This window comes from Lathamus discolor, chromosome 1, assembly GCF_037157495.1.
Source record: "Lathamus discolor isolate bLatDis1 chromosome 1, bLatDis1.hap1, whole genome shotgun sequence".
NCBI lineage: Eukaryota > Metazoa > Chordata > Aves > Psittaciformes > Psittacidae > Lathamus > Lathamus discolor.
The window spans coordinates 113,032,443-113,051,841 of record NC_088884.1 but is presented as its reverse complement, the minus strand read 5'-3'; the positions used below and the strand labels follow the sequence as shown (position 1 = coordinate 113,051,841).

The 19,399-nt window shown below is 39.5% G+C and overlaps 1 protein-coding gene across 1 annotated transcript in view; it reads right to left on the bottom strand.

Moving 5' to 3' along the window:
- PPP3CA (protein phosphatase 3 catalytic subunit alpha) overlaps positions 1 to 19,399 on the bottom strand; it is a 189,475-nt gene that overhangs the window by 27,536 nt on the left and 142,540 nt on the right. The window contains exons 6-8 of the mRNA XM_065691334.1: positions 18,757 to 18,896; positions 9,019 to 9,096; positions 7,102 to 7,196 (exon numbers count right to left, since the gene is read on the bottom strand). Coding sequence (XP_065547406.1) covers positions 7,102 to 7,196; positions 9,019 to 9,096; positions 18,757 to 18,896 — 313 coding nt within the window. The remainder of the gene's footprint in view (positions 1 to 7,101; positions 7,197 to 9,018; positions 9,097 to 18,756; positions 18,897 to 19,399) is intronic.

Genomic DNA, 19,399 nt, shown 5'->3' with positions numbered 1-19,399 from the left:
TCCCCTGATTATTCATCTCTTCCCATTGACTAAAGTGTGTGTCAGTCAGACAAAAAACTGTTTTGATGCACTAGACTGTTTCGTCCCACAAAACTTTAGTAGGCTGCTAAACATCTTCCTTTTTGTGGCCGATGACAGAGTCCAGAGTGACCTGGGAGTTTCTGAAGCCTGCTCACTGATAGACACAGAAAACAGCTCAGTAACATTTGCGTGGACTCTTGCCAGCCAGACACCCACCATTTAAATAAACCGCATTTGACTTTTGCCCATCCTAGTATGACAGTTGGCAGACGTTCTTCTGCTCAGTAAAATATAAATGACCTAATACTGCTATTAGCAAAAATGAGAAAACTAGTGTTGATCTTAATATCCCCATCACTTTCTGGCTGAAATTATACATGGCAGATTGAAATTCATTCTCCTTCTATTACAGGGACACAATTGCATAGTAAAAATAGTTTGTGGCTATAGAGCAAAAATGAGTCAAAACCACACAAGAAGGACTACTTAATGGTTGTGAATATTCATTTAGAAGGACTAAACCTTCAAATTTGTCATCGTAGTGAGCTTGAGGTAGTTCCCCTTCCCACTGTTTCTTCAATTTATCCATTAAGTCTATTTCTAAATTCTGTGAAAGTTGAATAAATCATTTTTACAATGAATGTTTAAAGCTGGCCTTAAAAAAGCCTGAATCATAAGCAGAACAGTTGAAAAACGTCAAATTAAAGATAAATGGCTTTTAGGTGGGTTTGGGGTTTGTTTGTTTTAAGTAAGAATTTATTTGGAGATTACTGTGAAAACCAAAATCTTCATACCATCTTATTAATTCATATATCTGATTATCTTACAAAACCAAGTTCTCATAGCAGCATTTAAAAACTATTGTCCTCTGTAAATGGCCTGTACAGCTCCCTCACAAGTGACTTCAAAAGCTACATGAAATAACACTAAACAATAGAGCAAGGTAATAACAGAGATGGAAGTCTTCTAAAACAATCCCAGTCTTGAAATAATAAAATAAAATATGGTAGTTATCAGTATCACCAATACTTTTCTGAGTTTTTTATTTAAAAATCTCTCATTTACAAGCAGAATGTACACAATATTTTTATTAGGTGCATGATATTTTATTAGCTGAATGAAGATGATATTTACATTAAACAAACTGGCTCTTGTCACGATTGTGCAGTTCACACTACTGCTTAGTAGTTAGAAGAAGAAAACTTCACCTAGAAGATATTCTTTGATAACAGCAGGAGCCTCCCTGAGCTTTTTTGGCCCCTTACTTTCTTTTGGTCATAGCTCTTTTTTTTGCCCTGTTGGCTCAGAGAAGGTTTGGAGGTTTCACCTCTGCTTCATTTCTTAATGCATATTAACTTGACACCTAAGTAGCTATAGGAGACCCCAGCCATCCTAAAAGAACAGGAACCTTTTGAAGGTTATATGACTACAGGCCACACAGTCACTAATGGAAGAGACAGAAGAAAGTGGGACAGGTTTCTTTGGTTATGAAACCAATAAATGAGGAAGCCAATGCCTCTCTCCAACATTTGCTTATTATTCCAGGCTGCAACCTCTGTATTTTTCTGTCTGAATGTATACTCAGATACTAGCAGACCAAGCCACCAGCCAAGTTTTATCATGTATAATCACCAACCAGAACAAGGATCTTATTTTATTATTCTTAACAGCCACACACATTTTAACCTAATTTCAGTTCATGCTGCTGTAAATGAGTTTTAGAGGATAGTGTTTTGTAAAGTGAAGATGTGCAGATATCCTAAATGACATTATATTTCTTTCCAATGCTAGTAAACTGAGATACTGAACACTGAAATCACATCAGAGTGTAATAAAAGACTAATGCAGCAAGCAAAGACTGTTTAGCTTTAAGCATTTAACACAGGTACCTAAGGCTGGAAATATGAGTGGCGAAAAATGTGCAGGTAACGAACCTCCTTCCTTCAGCTAGAAATGAAGACAGCTCTTCTAACCTTCAAATATAAACGCAAACATGCCGTCTGAGACCCCTGGTGTACCTCCTTGGTCTCCCTCAGTTAAAGATGAGCTGGGATGGCCCCCATCTCCTGTGCCATAGCCATCAGATCCGAGTGGATGTCTCGGACCTCTCTGGCGTCTCAAATGGTGCTTTAAAAGCCTATATGCTGGGAGGTGGATTAAGCCCTTAAACAATGTGAACATCATTAAGCCATGTGACCAATAGTGCAGAAACACATATCCTGCTTTGAGATCTGTCTAATCATTTTTCAGTATAAATTAATTGATAACTTCCCTGCCCCCCCCGATGGAAAACCGTATGGTAGAAATACTACCCTAGAATGAATTACATCTTTTTAGATAAACAACCTCAAAATAATATTAGCAAACAAAACTTTCTTGCATTTTTTTCCAGAAAACTCATCCTGCATTTTGAAAATGAACACAGCAAAAGGTCTCTCAAATTCTTCACACCTAAGGAAGAATTTCAATTTCTGATTTAATGCCAAATTAACTTCAGCATTAACTGTGCAACTGGGAACAGTGCCTTCTCCTCCAGTAGAGTTGCTAAGTAACCATAGCGTTTTCTGCCCAAGACAGGTCAGGGATAAGGGGTAGTAAAATGCTTTTGGAGTTTAAACATTATCAAAAGAAAACAATATTTACTATACATGGTAATAATCTAAATAATCCCTACAGGAGCAGGGCCAATCGCAGCTGGGAAAATCTTCCCTTCCAGAATTCTGAAGACTTCTGTTTTACAGGTGCAATTGCGTCTTCCAAAGAAACAGCGCAACAGCGTTCAAGATTTTTTCAATAGGCTGCAAAAAAAATCACTCCTGGCAAAACCTCCTCTGTGTTGGCAATGAGATGGCCTAGATACCCTGACAGCTCCTCTTGAAAAGCTTTTGTTTCTGTGACAAGGCCTCATCACAACAGCAGAGAAAAAGCATTAAAGAAAACTGATAGGGCAAACAGAACGTTACCCTGCTTTTTTTTTCCTCCCAAAGGACTATTATTTCTTGAAGATCATCCTTGTCTTCCAGGTATATTACTCTGCCTTTTCTATTATAATTTTCCTGTTAGATCCACTTGGATCAGGTACATTTCTTAATGTGTACCTATGGTATACCATATGCTGATACTTTATACACGTTTCACTGATACATTACTTATCTGATACGTTAACAAGCATACCAATGTACAGCTGGTTTTGATTTTTCTAGTATCCCAAACTCCCCTGCATGCTGTCTTTGATTCTTTCCTTCATCATCTGCTTTTCCTTTCAGCAACACCACATGTACGTGGCAGCATGCTGGAAGAAACACCACGTTGGGTTTTTTTCCAATAGCTTTGGATTCTCTGGTGGTTATCTCACCCCTATGAAACCTAACCCTTTAAAAGTGTTCAAAAGAGAATAGTCTGTCTTTAGACAGCCAGTTAAAATTGTTCACTCGGCCAAAAAGCATGCACTTACTGAAGTGACAGCCAGACGCTAAAATATGAAGTATAGCCAAAGATTTACAAATAAATTGCCTGCTTCTGTAGAACTTCTGTAAAATCTTTCACCTTCTTTTTTTAACAGCAAGCCCTAAGTAGGGCATTAAGCAACATTAAACGCCATAATGAAAGTTTAGACACAGTACAAGGCCAGCAGATCATACAACGCTGTCATTTTTGGCACCCTCTTACTGTGTTGCTCTATGGAATTTCTCCTGGTGATGGGCACCCTTGAACCCAGTGGTAAACCTGTACTTAACAACCTTCTCAGAGTTTCTTGATCAGTACAACCTTCCTCTGAAGCCCTGAATTCACAAGTAACTACCACAATCCAAATACCATTTATCTTCTTGCATGAGGAGTTTTGATCCTCTCCAGAAGGGGTAGTCTTAGAAAATGATCAATGCACTGGTATTTCTTGTAACAAGTTTTAATAATAATCTTAAAGTATCTTTTTCTTTATGCCTCTTAATAATCTAAATGAGAACAGAAGAGTTTGGGAAAGCTATGAAGACACTGAACAGAAGCTCAGAAGTTGCCAAAAACCATATGTATAAATTCCTCTGCTTTGCCAGTGCTCTCCATTATAATGAATATGAAATGCATTAATAACAATAATGAAGAAAGATAGTCTTGGAAAGGGAAGGGACTCTAGACTCCCCATATCTAGGCAGTTGCCAAGTCTCTCAGTCACCCCCTGAAAGTGTATCTCTCTGTCTCCATTAACTACACAGGGAACCCCTGACAGGAGCCTCCTAATTGAAAAACCTAACTTCGGCACCCGCGGTTGTGCATGTGTGTGGGCTGGCGTTGCAGCACGACCAGCAGCCACAAGACAGATAAATTACACATGCAGCCTTCACGAGGCAACGGCCAGTAACCAAAGGATACAGAACACTCCCTTTGGTGCCAGAGTCGGCTAGTGCAAAGCCAAGAGATTCCCATGCTGGGTTGGGTACTGTGAGACAGCCCATGCAGAGGATCCACAGCAGCATTATTAACTGCAGATATGCTGAATATGGTCTTGTTTGGGTAGCTTACCTTCAAGCTACTCCTGCCGAACCTCCTTTTGCTCTGCTAATGTTGCCTCCCTACTGCTCTCTGAGGACATATCTGATCCCAGTGGCTGCTCTCCAGCAGAGATTGAATAAGCCCTTGGATAAAGTTGGCAACCAAGCCCACTTCTTCTGGCGTGCTTTGAAGAAGTACAAGAAAGTACATCTGCTTTAATGGGTATGAGAACTATCAACCTGGGGCAGAAAATGAGCATTCCTAGCTCCTTGCAGCTTCTTAAAAAAGATGTATTTATCTTAAAAAACACTTCATACAAAATGATTTAAATTTAGAATTTAAAAATTCGTGTCACTTGTAGCTGGAGCCTCTAGGAATTTATTTAGGCTGACTTTATTAGCTAAGTAGCAACCAGAAGCATACTAAGAATGCATACTAGAAAGGAAGGCACTTACTAGGAGGAGGGGAACTCGTTTTCCAAGGAGTGACAGTAACCAGACCCCCAAAGGATCTGTAAAAATCAGTCAGGTTCTGCACCAGTGCGTGATGAGTCAGCTACAGCAACAGTCCTGTAACACCTCTGGAGGAAAAAACCTTCCTTTGCCTCCTGAAACCAGTCAGTCAGGAGCTCTCTGTTCTTATTTAATTCATCTGCTGCAAATCAAGAAGGCCAACAAGAAGCCAGGTTTTGGACTGATACAGGATGATGGTGTTTTTCTTTCATGAAGAAGGAAGCAAGCACCCAACTGCTCTCCAGGCGAAGATGCATGAGCAATGCAGCTTGAAAAATTACACATGATGTACTTTAAATGCAAAGTGCCAGTGCAATCAGTCACATGAAATAATGCATCAAAACTTCTAATGAGAGGAAAAAGAAGCAGTTAAGCACAATGGCAATCAAAGCTGTTAAATGTCAGCCTCTAAATTTACAACAATTCACACCTTAAAGAGTGTCACACCAGTACCAATCTTGCACTGCTGCTGACAACGCCTGAGCTCACTCAGAGCAGGTTATCACCACCAATGCACCCAAACTTCAGCCCTGACCAGATATAACCAGAAAAGGCTTTTCAACTGTTTTAAGACCTGCCAGCTACACTGGAGCATCCTGGAACAAGATTTTGAATATTATAAATCACTGTTTTACATTTAACATTTGCCTTCATGACAAAAATCACCTATTGTTCACCCTTTGCCTTCATGTGTACAGAGCTGCCTCCATGCGTTAATAAACAAAAGGTGAACCACTTTCTGACCCCTCACTTATACAGACCTGTCATTGGTCTGCTTTCTACCCAAAGCAGCCAGCCCAGAGACTAAACACACTTTTCCACCAACAGCAACCGTGATGCCAAGAAAACGAACATATTCCTTGTTTCATCCTGCACTTCTTGAGTTGCTAGCAGAGCCCCTGTATTATTCACTTTTACAAACGTAGCTACTGACAGCTCTGCTTGCATGTTTTTTGCAGAATGCTTTTATTAATTTTTATGCAAGTTAACACGCGTTTTGAGAACACCAACGTGTACAGACACCACTATCTAATAGTGAAGTGTTTCCTTTTCTTGCATACAGTTCATGGCATAACAGCTTTTAGATCATAAGGTTTATAACATAAAATGATGCCCAAAGGAGCTTTGTTTTGCAGGTTTAAGAAAAATTAAAATGGCTTACTTCCTTTGCAGGTAAGCGTTCAAAAATGTCTCAAGAACATTGATTTCTTGGCAATGGAGCTACTTGCAAGAGCATCATTGAGAAAAAAAAAAATGTTTTGTTCTGCTCACAGAGGAACACGTAACTTTAGCTTTACTGGGACTACGAGCGAAGCAAACAGTACTGCTCATTGCAAGATACAGCAGGAGAGGTTTATTAGAATACTTTATTTTTAGAAACATGATTTTGTTTCCAGTTCGTCAGAGGAGATTTCAGAGAATGCAATGAAGTAATAAATTCAGAGAAGCTGCAAACGCTTGTGTTCAGTGAAGACTTCATAGAGTGACCAGTGACTGCTTATTTGTGCTGTAACCTTTTTTTCCTTTTTTTTTGCTAATGATATTTAATTTCCTACATAATAGTTTTTAAGTGATTAAAAAACCCAAAACATAAAGGAACTTGGACAACATCTATCCCCTTTCTTTATCCACTGACGATCTGCTAAAGTGTTAGCTGGCTACAGGCTTTGCATATACAAACTCCATTAATTTTACTGGAAAGAAGCAAAGGGACAAATAATTACAAAGGAACACTGGGCTCTGAACATCTCACCTAGAGCATTTCTTAATATGCTTCTCTCAGTTAATAGAGCTGTTTGCAGTTTTGCTTCCTGTGCAACACTTACTTAATAACCTGCAGTTGCAGTACAGAAATATCCTAAGGCATATTACAATCTATAGTTATGTTCAGAGGCATACATCTGCCTGTAATAAATTTAATTAGATTTGCATTATGTAATAAATGGAATGGGCATGAACTAATAAATAGAGGAAGAAAATGAGAATGAACTGATAAAGGAGTGAAAAAGAAAACCATTGTAATATATTTGAGTAAAGAGAAGTACAGTCTACTGTGTATTAACAGGAATGAAATTCTTACCTTTGTTATTGTATACATCTAGATAGTTTGGTGCTGAAAAAATTGTGATTAGTGAAGGGAAGCCTGTTGTTTGGCTTTTCCTGTACATACGATACCTGAAAGGAAAGAGAAGATACTAATTATTGCCCAGTGTTTGTATGTGTATTTGTCACTGATGAAATTTAGAGCACATTACTGCAGTGGCTTTTAACAAATGCCAAGTCAGAAACACATGCATATGTGATTTTTAAAGTGGAAAAAATATTTCCTGCAGGCTTACTTGTTATATCTATTTGGGATAGGCAAGTATTCACACCATGCTTGAAACCTGTGTCTCCGTCTGACACTTAGTAATGGGTTTTGTTACGAGTTCACTCAGTGCTAGTCCCTGGAGCCAGGCAGCCTCTATGTGTGTGCCCCCCAGGACACTCCCATACTTTCCCTCTGTGGGACTGTGGGTGAAGGCAAGCACCAGCACATGCCTTGGAGGTGCACAGTTCTGCCTCAAGAGGAGAAGTGCTTGTCCTCCATGACACTCCAGCTCCCTGCCCTCTCTGGGCAGGTAAGCAATGGCAAGGCCAGGGGAGATGGAAAGTATGGGAAGGAGAGGAGAAACGGAGGATCCAATATTTTCAGTGCTGTGTCTAACCTCATCCAATCTATCAGCCAGTTACTAACGCTTGCATGCCTTCATTACCTAACCTTGCTGCCTTATGAAAAACAAAAGGTTTATTGGACCAACATATAATCAATCCAGCGTTAAAGCTGTAGCAATTGGAAGCAAACCAACCAAACAGTATTTGTCTTACTAACACGTAACTAACACCAAATGCTGCTCTTCAGTCTTCAGCTACAAGAAACAGAGGAATCTGGCAGACATGTACAACAGTTGCACAGCAACCACTGCATAGTTTCAATCCAAGCCTTTCTACAAAATTTTCTTTTTCACCCTTTATTGGAAAGCAATACAATAAAAATGAAATTTCATTACCCTTGGGTATTTCACGTCAGTTATTTCTGGCAGAGTAATAGCTTGCTTTTAATTGCATTGACGTTTTTAAGTATGTGACAATTCAAACATTCAGAATAGCTTTTTATATGCATAGCAACTGCCGACCTCATTCCTACCATCTTGTTACTTTATCTTTTATTACTATTCAGGTTGGGTAAGTTTCTACCTCCAAATAAACACGTTAATAATTTCTGCATAAGATATGCAAAGCTATTTATTCAGATACCAATCCTTCATTAATATCTCACAAGCACAGTACATTTCAATGAATAGATAACATTTTATTTTTTTTACAGCAGCATAAAAAATTCTATCTTTACACAGGCAATAGTTCCATGAGGAACATCAGCACTCCCTGTTGCTCAACCTGGACTGTTTTTGCATACATTAAATTCATCAATGGTACTCCTGCATAAAATCTGTTTGGACTAAAGAGTAGCAGAAGCGAATTTTCTTGGTTAAGCGTAAAACCAGTAGGACCATAAGTTTCATGTAGGCATGAAAGACTTAAGAGCTGACACTTTGGCTTTCATAAGCCGAATCACTTCCCAGGCACTGTGGCAATCAGTGTGTTAGAAGTCTTGGGCACATTTGTAAAACTTCTTTTTCTGAGCTGATTTTTTTTCCTTCCCAAGTTTGGCATCAATTTGACAGTCTTGTGGTCATTTTATGTCACTTAAAATCACTGAGGCCAAGTAAATGGGACATATGAGGATTCATTAAGTCCCATAACCCAGTAATAATAACATGAAATATGTTCTAATGCCAGTGTATGTTTTTATAGTATTACTAAAAACTGAGGGCTGATGCAACTTAATTGTAAGCTTTCCAGCTCATTCTCACTCAGTTGTTCTTTATTTCCTTGCTCTGTTTGAGAACACTAAGCCATTATATATCATTAATGCCCCCTCTTCACACATACTTACCCAGCATCCTGGGCTTCATGAGCTCGGAGAATAGATAACAAGTTATTGTGCTGTAGAAATTCACATACGGCAGGGTAACTGTTCAAAGAAAATAATAGCACCTGTTATGGCATTATCAGAAGCACCACATTTAGCTCTAGCTTTCAAAAAACGTTTTGTCCAACATGCATCATTCATGAAATCAGCCCCTGCTCTGCAGGCAGATTTCAATAGAGACAATACTAGCAGCAGAACCTTTTTTAATTCCACCCTATACCTGCATGGAGAGGAATACTAGAGAGGTGCAATTCATTACATGGCAAAAATCACCCAATTGCCTGTCAGAAATAATTTCTTTTATTATACTTTAAGATTTGATGTACTCAGAAAAACGTGATACGATGGTTTCTTGCAACAGAAAACTTCTCACCCACCAATGGCAGTATGCACAGGCTGCTTACGGACACCAGATAATAAGGTGGTTTGTGGAAAGAGAGGGAGAAAGAGAGAAGAAAGGCAACTCAATCTCCAAACTGGAGGTTTTTGATCTTCTGAACTTGATTTCCTTGATAAACAAGAGCTATCTTTTCCCCAACCTCAAATGTAAATTTATTACTTCTGAAACCCTGAAAATGTGCTCACTGAATGCATCTTTCCAATATGTGTTCTACTGTATGAAAACAAAATCGTTAGGTGAAAATGATGATAGAGAAATCTCTATCATATTTTTCACTGCACATGGACAGTGTTGCTTTCAAGGTGAACGGAGGAGCCCTTTCTTACAATCTCAGCACTGTGAAAACTATTTTTGCTGTTTAAGACAGTGAACACATATGGAAATCACATACAAGAAAAACAAAACATAACAGTTTTGACAGCATAAGTGTGAAAAATTAAGTTTTCAGGAAAAGCTATTTAAAATTAAGCGTTACAGAACTTAAAATTACTCTGCTTTGTTGCTTTCAAAAATAAGGGTTTTTTTTTTTTCTGTAATGCTGTTTTCTTCTTGCATGTAAACCACTGATGACTCTCCATGCCTGTATTAAAGGATAAAAACCACAATGACCATCTATCACGTCAGGAAGCAAAACCTCTCTTCTGCTGTCATCAGTAATTTAATACAGAACTCAAGAAAGTCAAAACTTCCTGGCTTCCCCTGTCAAAAGCCAACTACAGCAAGAGCAAAACCAGAACAAAGATCATGCATGGAAAAGGATAAAGGTGAAGAGGCACCAGAATAAAAAAAAGTTCAGAGTTTGCAAAACATTCCCAGACCCTTAAAAACATCGAAGGGGTGGGAGTCTTTATTCAGACAACATCTAGAGCTACTCCCTTTCATCCCTCCTTGGGCCAGACCTATACAATTTGCTTTGCCTTATCCTTTGCAGCTTAATAGAGTTGCACTTAAAACATTAAACCTGGGGAGAAACAAATATTATGCCAGCACATCAGCAGCAGGACAAGCCGGCTAGGCACAGGAGTCAGAGCTGCTACTTTTCTGTGCCCCTCTGTCTGCCAGGAGCCTGATCAGTTCCAAGAGCCCGAGCTCTGAGGCCAACATGGTAGAGAGGCAGGCTGGCAAGGGTGGAGAACTGGGCTGCCTTCAGAGCGCAGCCTGCCCCAGAGCAATGTCTGACCTGAGACTGGGACACATTTTCCTGGATTTGAGGCCCAGGATGTGACACGTAAATGTTTAATTCCTTCTTCTCATTGCTGGGCAAGCTGGAGAGCAACAACTAAAAATACCTGATGCTCAAAAGGAAAAAAAATAAAATCAAAACTGGTGGCAAAAAGTGCAAACCTCACGTAGCAGTTCTGAAATGTCACCCAATGGCTGTACAGAAAGCAAAATAGACCCTGCAATAACATCACTTCACCATGTTTATTTTCCCACTATCGATTCAGCTTTCCCATAGTTCAAATAATAGAATAGCTGGAAAGGCTTAAAGAAGGAAATACAAGGTGCTGGGGAAGACACAAAGGCATCTCTATGATCAGTTCTGTGCTGGTTCTGCAGCATGATGGGCTTGCAGTGTGCCTGTGAATAACACAAACAAACTTCCAGAGTCTCCGAATTTCCAAAGGGGGGGGGGTGGGGGTGGTGGTGGTGGAGAAAGGGGGAAAAACAAACAAAAAAAGAAACCAAACAAAGAAAAAACCCTAACAAACCCCCCTCAACTAAACACTGTACAAATGACCTTTTAGTGTGAGGTGTCCCTGCCCATGGCAGGTGGGTTGGAACTAGATGATCTTGAGGTCCTTTCCAACCCTAACTATTCTATGATTCTATGACCTGCTGTGCGAGCCATGGTTTCATGGACCACCTTCAGAGCCCACTTGCAATTGCTGAACAGCCCCATCAGTTTCTAACTTCATGCATTGAAGAGACAAAAATTCATACAGAAAAACCCTTGCAGAATCTAACACATCACCTTCCTTCAGTTTATCCAAGAGAAATGCTACTCTTGCTTCCAACCTTCCTGGATATTTTGAAGCTAAAATGTCATTCACAGCTAGAGGCTACAAACCCAGTAGAACGGTATATTGCTGGTTTTGGACTTGACCCATCTAGCAGATATTCTCAGTTGAAGGTCTGGTATTTGAAATTGTCTAAAAAGATTGCCATTATAAAGTAATTTCAATTCCCAAATTATGTGGGGTATCGTTTTGGCAACTGCAGTGATCTCAACTGCTGACAAGCTGCCATTCAAACCACTGGCAAATGAGAACTAATTTGCATACATTTCTTTTCATAATTAATTGTGACTAAATGCAGACTTATGGTACATTTTGTTTAGAAATTTTTACATTAACTTCTGAAAACTGGGGTCTATAATGAAAAATCTGATAGACAGTTGATTATGTTCATTATCAGTGCAGCTGCTCAAAATGTCTAGCCTATTACATTTTCCCCCATAATATTCTTTTCATCCAGTGTTAAGTACTGCTTTTAAAGAAGATATAATGAAGCACTAAAAAAAAAATGCTCCTACATAGACATGATAGGTTCTTCTTTCCACTTCAAAGTACAAAAAGGGGGGGGGGGGGGGGGGGAGGTTATTCTTTAATTATCTTATTCTTCATAAATCTGTGGAAAATAGACCTCCACTAGCAGAACTGGGTTGATTCTATAGGGCCCACATCTAGAAAGACAGAGATGTCACATAGTCCTCCATGCAAATACACAAAAAAAGAAAGTCTGGCTGCAATCTTTTCTTCTAAGTGACTAGCATGATATGTGTAATGAGCAAGCAGTCCTATTACCCTGACCATGACAATCCATGAGCGGTTTATCTGGACATTTTGTTTCGAAAAAAGCAAAGCAACTCTCAGACATTCTTCTTCAGCTACTTGTTGAAGTGGGGGCTGGGGAGAAGCAAGGTTTTCACTGCATGCATATCACGTATGTTATACAGTTGTGACAACAGAATCATAGAGTGGGCAGTGTTGGAAGGGACCTTAAATAACACCTAGTTACAACCTCTGTGCCACAGGCAGGGACACCTTCCACCAGACCAGGCTGCACAAGGCCCTGTCCAATATGACCTTGAGCACTTCCAGGGATGGGGCAGCCACAGCTACTTTGGGCCTCACTGCCCTCAATAAGGAACTTCTTCCTTATATCTACTCCAAATCTACTTGTTTTCAGTGTAAAGCCATTACCCCAATAAATATAAGGCTTTTATTTCCAGTGCTTTCTTAGCAACAGCTTGTTTCTGCCCAACTGAAGTTTCATACTAAATGATATCCCTGAACACAAAAATGCATGCCCTGCAGGTAGACAGCAGGACGTCCTGCAAAATGCCAACAAAACGAAGATTATGGCAAAAGTTATCAGAAACAAGCTTTTACAGAAAAGACGTCTGCTTGGAAATTTTTCTTCTAATCTTTCTAATGAAAATTATCGTCTCAGTCAAATTCCCTACTAGTTTGTCTGAGCACTACCCCTTCCAGAAATGCTTTCCTCCTTGCCCTGTTTTGCAGAGCCCAGACTGTTATTCAGATGAGCCAGAAATAAAGCAGCTGGCCAAGAGAGAAAACAAACAAACAGACACTCCCCCCCCCCGCAACAGGCTTTCCACAACAACCCAACCTTCTGCCTGTACTTCATGTGTCATGCTGAATCACAGCAGAGCACTGACTCACACAGAAAACAAAATACCCAACTGCTAAGCTAGAGAGATGTTATTCCCTATAGAGTATGTGACTGTGATTATTCCCTACTTCGGCATGATTTTTTCATTAGAATGCCTCATGCATAGTTTACTTGTGCTGAGGTCTCTTTTGCATGATCACTGATTACTTCTAAGCAGCTTTGGAAGAGAAGCAATATTTTGCTCATTTGAACCAAAATGGCAGATGTTTTCAAATTGCTCTTCCAATAAAAACCAGAAAAAATGGATGTATTAATCCATTTTTTTAAATATCCTTCATCATACTATTAAAACAGAGGCATAAACATTTCTTTAAAAAGGAGACATCTAAATTTAGCCCAATGGCTTCTCTAAGATTACATGCATATATAAAACCAGGCTTTTGGCAAAGCCCGCTGGCCTCACCCTTCAGTCTCTAAAGGCTTTTGCTGCTCTGCTGTACTAGGCAGCTCCCAGCACATCTCTTTCCACCTGCTTTTTCTAGCCCTCAGCTATGCCGTCTGCAAAGATGCACTGAGAAGCAGAGTAGGGAACTGCATGAGATTAGAACAAATAAACACATATCTTCTTTGCAGAGTCATTCTTTTAAAACTGGATCTGTTCCCAGGTCTGATGAAGCACACAAGGAATTCTACCAATAGAGCTGGGCATTTAGTGTGAGGGCAGCAAAAAGCTTCTGGCCTCGGAGAAGAAAGAGTGGAAAAGTGAGCAAAAGAATCTGTTAAAAGTGCTGCTACTGAAAACACACAACTCTGCCTCACACCCTGAGCTGAAACACGCTACAGTCTTCGAAAGCTTTTAGCAGACATTTCTCTAATCCCTGTATATTTACAAACTTAGTGTGCATATAAAGTAAACCACTGAAATGATGTGCTCGCAACCCCAAGTTATTATTCTACCCCAGAGCACCTGCAAGGCTGAACCATTTCAATACTGTCAAAGGCTGGGAAATGAAGTTCTTGGTGGAGCCTGCAATGCTGGTCACCCTTGCCACTGCTAACTACTTCTGCCTTTGGCTTTGTGTTGCTTTGGAAAAACGTAACAAAGTAGTCAACAGTCGAACAGCTTCAACATGATCACCATTCCTTAAAAACTGATATTAAACTCCCTAACAAAACCCGAGAGGCTGGAGCACCATGCGTGAACTGCTGAGTATCTAATCTATTTCTGAGGTCATCCATTGACTTTGGCCAGGCTCACACCACTTTTATGCTCTTGTTAAAAGTTAGCAATTAACCAACTCTTATACACATAAATTATCGCAGAAAGTGAGTATTAAGCTTGCACATGTGCCTACCCCTGATAGGAAACCTTTGATGTACCTTACATAGGATAAGACACTACTAATTAACTCAGTTGTGCAAACAAACTTCCAACGTTCTTTACCAAAGCTTTGACACAAAGGAAGTGAAACAAGCTGGGCATAGATCCAATCACAATTTTCATGGTAAACACCATGCATGCTCATAGCAACCTTGTCCGAATGTGATGAAAAAACATTTTAATTCCTCATCTATCCAGTAAATCTTATGGTAATGATGATGTTCCCCATCCCAGTATGGATTAGAAAGGATTTTCATACACATTTCCCCACATTTCAACAATTGCCTAAACCCACTTGGTAGCTGTCTGCCATTAAATTAGTATTTCAGAGAGAAAACAAGTCTAGCTGACTTCTTCAAGCTGTCTGATCACCGAAAGAAGCCATTCTCAAGATGATAAGTAGCAGTGTATCTTACCAAGTCAGATACATTGATTACAGAAATGCCCAAGTTACTGTACCAATAGTTCATGAATTAAGTGTGATGGGTCATTGGCAAGATCAGTACAACCAGATAAGTCCAAATAAGCATTCACTAAAAAAATGTAAGGCAAAAATGGATAATCTGATAAACAAAGAGGAAAACTTCTTTACTGGCTGGATCAGCTGAAAAAAATGGGGGAAAGAGAGTGGGGAATATCACTCAGGGACAAATTAATTCCCCCTTGTTCACACCATTCCCTGAATATGACATTACTTTGGGTAAGGATTAAAGAAAAGTTTCACTTGACTCATAACTAAAACCCAATTTACGCAACTAGCACTTCATCAATTATTTCTACTTTTTGCATGAAATTGCAAACATGCAATGTTGCAAGTATGTCCCGTGAATGCTACGTCTGTCCTGTGAAGAACGTAAACCTGAATTTCAGAAAGGGGAAATGAAATCTCACTGCTGTTGCTCTTTGTACTTTAAGGTACAGAGAACTTGAATGAATTTCCAAGAATTATTCAAATTTCACAGGTACTTTTTACTGTGGCATTGTGCTATTCCAAGGATCCATAAGTTTTGACAATCCACACTGCAAAATGCTGCTGGGTGCAACAGGCATGCATTAAGCGTTGACTCTTTAGCACCCTTGAAAGTTGTGCTCGCTATTCTTTATGTCTCTAAATGACAGTTCAGACTCATGGCTTCAAGATCTGACATTTCACAGTGCTAGCCATAACAGCTTCGAGAACTCCTACACAAAAAGAAATTTCTTAAACAAAAACTTTATCATTTTGAAATTCAACAGGCTGTACGTGAGCGATCACCTGGGAAATAGAGTGAGAAGCTTGTCAGAGTGCCGTAAGCCACAGTCTTCATACTTTCGCATGTGTATTTACACCATACAAGTGGCTCAACATTTCACAAAAGAATTTTGGCTGAATGGAGAAGATTTCATGTGCTACTGAGCTGGAAGGTGCTGTTAATGTTGCATGTGCACGGTTAGAAAGCCACGTTACTGTTATCTTCCTTATAGCATTTTGTTACAGGAAATAGCTTTAAATCAGAGAAAAGTCACTCCAAACTTGCCATTATAATGAACACGTCCGATAAAGTTATTTATTACTGTTATTTCCTGCCATTGATTAAGAGATCTTTGTCATCTAGAAATAATTTCCCTGGTTCATGTGTGTGCCTGAAATCTTCCTGACCTTCCTTTAAAATCCCCACTGCTATCTTTTAACTTCCCTTTCTGGAAATGACTGAAGAAACTTTAGAAGCTTTATTCACTGAAAAATAAACAAAGTCTGTCCTCTCAACAGACTGCCTTGAAGGACTGCGTAATTCAGTCCTCATTTACAAGCTGAGCTGGCTGTTTAGGAAAATTTGCTCCTTTTCTCAGGAAATAACTTGGAAGTAAGAAAAGTCAAGCAAAATTAGACATTGCACAGTGATGGATACTTTTTTTTGCCAGGGATTATCATTAGGTAAGCAATTAGTCACCTTCCAGGGCAACTGAGCACTTTTTTAAAGAGCAACATTTGCCTTTATATAACCTCAGATAAGGTGACCCCAAGCTAGTCATTTGCTCATATCATTCAGCAGTTACATATCCCTCATGCATAATCTAACAATTAGGTATCTTCCAAAAATTTCCTCTTTTTCTGAAATATGCTACTTTTCTGAACAAGAGTCAGGGGGCAGACTGGGTACATTTCCAAGAGAAAACACACATATTTTAGGGAAATTTTATGGCAATTAAAAGAAACAGACTCAGGGCGGGGGGCAGGGGCGAGGCAGAGGGGGGAATCTAAAAGTTTTTCCATTATATGGTAAGTTCTATGTATAACAACAAGACACGTCCATAAAGCTTTTTTCCCCCACTTTTCTAAGAGAGGTTCATGAGGGGAAACTACCACGACTCACTGCCTCCAGTGCCTGGGAGTCCCAGGCATGCTCCAGTGTATAGTGCTGCTGAGAGAAAGAGGAATGATTTTAGCCCTCAGAGTCATAAGTCCATTTCTGCACAGATCAATTGTTTTCAACAGTTTGACACCTTCTTTCATAATGAGACCAAACACATTTAACGAGCACCTTCCAGACATTATTGATCGGAAGGCGCAGTGAGACTTGCCCACAGAAGGTACATGCCAGCAGCCCAGGCTGCAGTGCAAACCGCTTTGTTCTCAGCCCAGCCCCGTGCTGCAGCAATTACAGCTCAAAAAGAGGACAGGAAAACTAATTTCTGAGAGTCAAACCATCTGTTACCTTCCTGCTAATGGTACCAACAAGGAGGTTGATTCTAGCAGCTCTGTCTCCTGGTTACTAGTAGAACCCATTGATTTACTTTCTACATGTTACTGAACAGCTACAGATCAGCTATGTTCAAGGTGAGATTTTATAACTAAAAGAGTGGATTCCTCACTTCTGCTGAGCTTGTTGGAAAAACTTGGACTTACATGTCACTAGCACAGGCCAAAACAGAACTGCTACCTTTCAAAGGTTCAACAGCCTCTTAACATTCCAATAGCATCTTCACGTTTCTCCTCAACAAAAATTAATTTTTTAATTAAGATTTCCCTGCATACATTGCTTATTTTGCTATTTAATGTCCAGTTTTGTTACTCTGGCATCTTTGTAAGTTGTCCTTAAGTACTGTAACAAAAAAAAAAAAAAAAGAAAAAGCCAAAATCCCCACACTGTCAAGAAGAGGGTACAATATAACCACCACTGGCGGTCATGAGGTAACAGGCCTGTCCTATGATGAAGAGACAATAGAAATAGTGCTTGAGAGGTTCATCCCCAGCTCAAGCACACCCAACGGGGTGTCTTCTGCCTGGTGTCCACAGGACTTGGTCTACAAACCAAGCCACCTACCGCTGGAAATGGAGAAAGGCAGCAGTCAGCACCCAGGCAGAACTGGGAAAAGGTAACGATTCATTGCTTGCTTTGGTCTACCGGTGCATTGTCAAAGACAGGACAGAGGGCATCCCCCAGCACTCCTTGAAAGTACAGGAGAGAGAGCCTTCCCACTCTTTACACACACCCATGCTTAAAGGACAATCCACCACTAAACAGAAAAGAAACAGAAGAAAGCTTCCTTTAAATAGTCACAAATTAAGAGATTTGTGTACATGTCCTTCTATCCTCCCCATTACTATTACCTTTTTTTTTTTTTTAGGAATATTCTCTTTTATTTTACTAAAAAAAAAAAAATCAATAAAAAGAAATTATTTCAAAGATGAATCACAACTTGATGTCTTTACATTCAAGTCCATATGTGTTTCTGAAAGAATGTTACAGGCATTTGTCTGCATTTTGGCTTTTAGCCAGTCCTGTTTAACCAATTCTGTTGAAATCCTGAATTCCTTGGGAAGAACCATTCCCAAACATAAGCAAGAGTTTGCTAAAACAGGGCAAAAAAAAGTACCTGCTTAGGGGGAAAAACAAACAAACAAACAAAAAAATCACAATTTTTACTTACCTGCAGAATAACTCAGGTAGTGAGTTTTCCACCGCTGGCATTTTTCATTCAAAATTAAGTTAAATTAACTTAAAATTAACTTTCAAACAAAAGGGGCAGGTAACTACATTTCTGAAGGGACACATTCATTCCCTAACTTACAAGAACAGAAATAAGCAAAATGCACAGGCTTTGGTGAACAAAATTAAGGTTCCCCAGTTACGGGCGAAAGCAAGATACAAAATAAACCAAACATGAATCTACCTAAAAACAAGGCAAGTCCGCAGAAAAAAAGGCTCTAAGTAGAACTACAAACCTCAAGCAAAAACATTATACTGAAAACCCAGGACAAGTCCATATACAGAAACCCATTTAACGTAGTAATATTCACCTGTAGAAGTACGAGCACCCCCTGACTGTGTTGTGAGTAAAGTGTTCCTGAGTCTTCTCATTTCCAAAGTCCTCCAGCGGGTCTGACCACAGGATGTCACACATAGGTCCATATGCAGGTGGCTCCTTGAATCGATCTAACTAAGAAAAATAGGAGACAAAGAAATACTAACTTCTTTCAACCATGCACCACAGAAACACTGAAGCAAAGTCAGTGTTTTTCGTTCTGTGGGTTGGCAAACAAGGACGCAAAGCAATCTGGTTTTCAGCATCAGGCTGCTCTCAGCTTTAAAGCAGTGGATTTTAAGCAAAAGTGAAACACTCCTTGCTAACACTGACAAAGAGGAACAGATATAACTGAAAATTAAGAAATACAGCGGATTCCCATTCTAAATGAATTTTTGAGTGCAGCTGTGGGGTTTTTTTCTTTTTCTACCTGTTTTTGCAAGCATTTCAGTGCACAAGAGAGAAGATGGTATTTCTGTATTTTGTGATTTTTTAAGCATTATGGCACTTGATTTATGTGAGTGAGGCACCGCAAGTTAAAAATACAATAGTTATTACAAAGCAAGTTCCCATCTTGCTTTAAGTTCCCATCTTTATTTAAATACCAAGGCAACATTTCTGCATTACAGTGTCTTCCC